This window comes from Sprattus sprattus (assembly GCF_963457725.1).
Source record: "Sprattus sprattus genome assembly, chromosome: 18".
In the NCBI taxonomy this organism is placed as follows: domain Eukaryota; kingdom Metazoa; phylum Chordata; class Actinopteri; order Clupeiformes; family Clupeidae; genus Sprattus; species Sprattus sprattus.
The window spans coordinates 28,498,103-28,499,848 of NC_137916.1; the positions used below are offsets into that span (position 1 = coordinate 28,498,103).

The 1,746-nt window shown below is 45.9% G+C and overlaps 1 protein-coding gene across 2 annotated transcripts in view; it reads left to right on the forward strand.

Annotated features, from left to right (window-relative positions):
- The first annotated feature begins 773 nt into the window (after positions 1-773).
- The window catches only part of lfng (LFNG O-fucosylpeptide 3-beta-N-acetylglucosaminyltransferase), an 11,748-nt gene continuing 10,775 nt past the window's right edge, over positions 774-1,746 (forward strand). For both annotated transcript variants that reach the window (XM_080857173.1, XM_080857174.1), the window contains exon 1: positions 774-1,302. In XM_080857173.1, coding sequence (XP_080713299.1) covers positions 844-1,302 — 459 coding nt within the window. In that variant the 5' untranslated portion in view covers positions 774-843. The remainder of the gene's footprint in view (positions 1,303-1,746) is intronic.

The following is a 1,746-nucleotide window of genomic DNA, read 5'->3' on the forward strand; positions in this document are numbered from 1 at the left end:
CACACACACACACACACACACACACACCCACACACACACACACTAACACACACACACACACACACACACACACACACACACACACACACACACACACACCAACTGTCAACCGGAAGCAGAGCCAAACTAAATAGGCTTTTTGGTCCACCTGGTGCATTGTTTCAACCCCTCTTATCTCCTCTTTTATCGTGAACACCTGCCTGCTCTTATTTGTTCAATTACGCAACGGGCACCTTATCAGAATCTGTTAGATGAGTCTGTTATTTATTTATGGTCTGAGTGGATAGCAGCCTCTCTCATTCATTTAGTGCTCAAAACACAGTCTAAAGACATTTTGTCATTTTCATCCTTTTTTTCTGCCTTTCTTCCTATCTTTCTGTATTTTCTTTCACTCAAGTGATTATGATGGGCGGTGGACTTATTTGTATCACTCATGAATACTTAAAATTAGGTCACAATTATAAGAATAGTGTTTTTTGAGGAGACACATTTGGAAAGAAAGAGTTGAAACATTCCAAAACACTTTCATGCCTATGGTGAGTTGAACTAGATTCGGGACCTTGTTGGGACCTCCCTCGTGGGGCGTGACTCGAATACACATCCCGCCTCCCCCACGCGAAGTCGGTCTGTCCCGAGCGCACAAAGGCTATTCAAAGCCCGCCCATCTGGCGTGGCTCAAAGCGGGGGGCAGTTTATAAAAGCCCCTCACGCTCAAAAAGCTGCGTGTGTTTTCATACCACAGAGCCGAGAGAGAGAGCAGAGAGGATGCACGTTTGAATATTTAGCTTTAAAGGGTTTAAAATAGATGCGGATCGCATTTACTTTAGGTTTATTTTTTACTTAATGTATATCAACATGTTAAAAAGTTACGGTAGGAAAACGGTGCTCTGCATCGTAGGAGCGACTCTCGCCTGCCTGGTTGTACTCCTGGTAGTCGCCCAGCAGCAGCGACTACAGGTGGATGAGCCGTCCAGGGAGAGTGAAGTTGGGATGCGCTCACTGCAGAGTCTCCGCGACTTGGGTTCCGAGTCAAGCGAGCTGACGGATTCAGACTCGCCAGTTATTCAGGGACAGCAGGACAGCGATGCCAGGAAGGGATTCTCTGCGTATTTCTCCAAGTTGACTCGCGGTAGGAGGGAAGTGGAGAAGCCCACGCTACCAGCCAACGCAGGGACCAATACGCCACCCGCGGAAGACATCATCGCGAATGACATCTTCATCGCGGTCAAAACCACGAAAAAGTTTCATCGGTCGAGACTGGATCTGCTTCTCGATACATGGATTTCAAGAAATCTGCAGCAGGTAAGCGACCACTTGCACGCTAGCTTATTGCATTTTTTTTGTTGCCCGATTCAATTGTTGTCCTGCATATGTCACAAGTGCACAGATGGACTCGGAGTCCTTCGTAGCCTATCCGCGGCAGCTGTCAGAGGCCGCATCATTGTTGCCACAACATCTGTTTTCGCGAGACAGAATTATAAGCGTTCATTGTTGTCTGTGGAAATGGAAATTTCACTAAACCGGACTTTGGTATTTGTATTTTTTATTTTTAACACATGTTCTCTATACACTGACCTTCTGGAGTGGTTTACACGAGATATAACCCTTCTTTTGTGTGACCGTTCAAAATCGACACCAGGGTTAAGATGACAAACTCCTCCGTTCAGCTGTTTTTTTTTTTAGACCTTTTTTTTCACTGAAAGACACTTCTGGGAGAAGCCCCCCTGTGTTTCTTTCCTTCTCTTT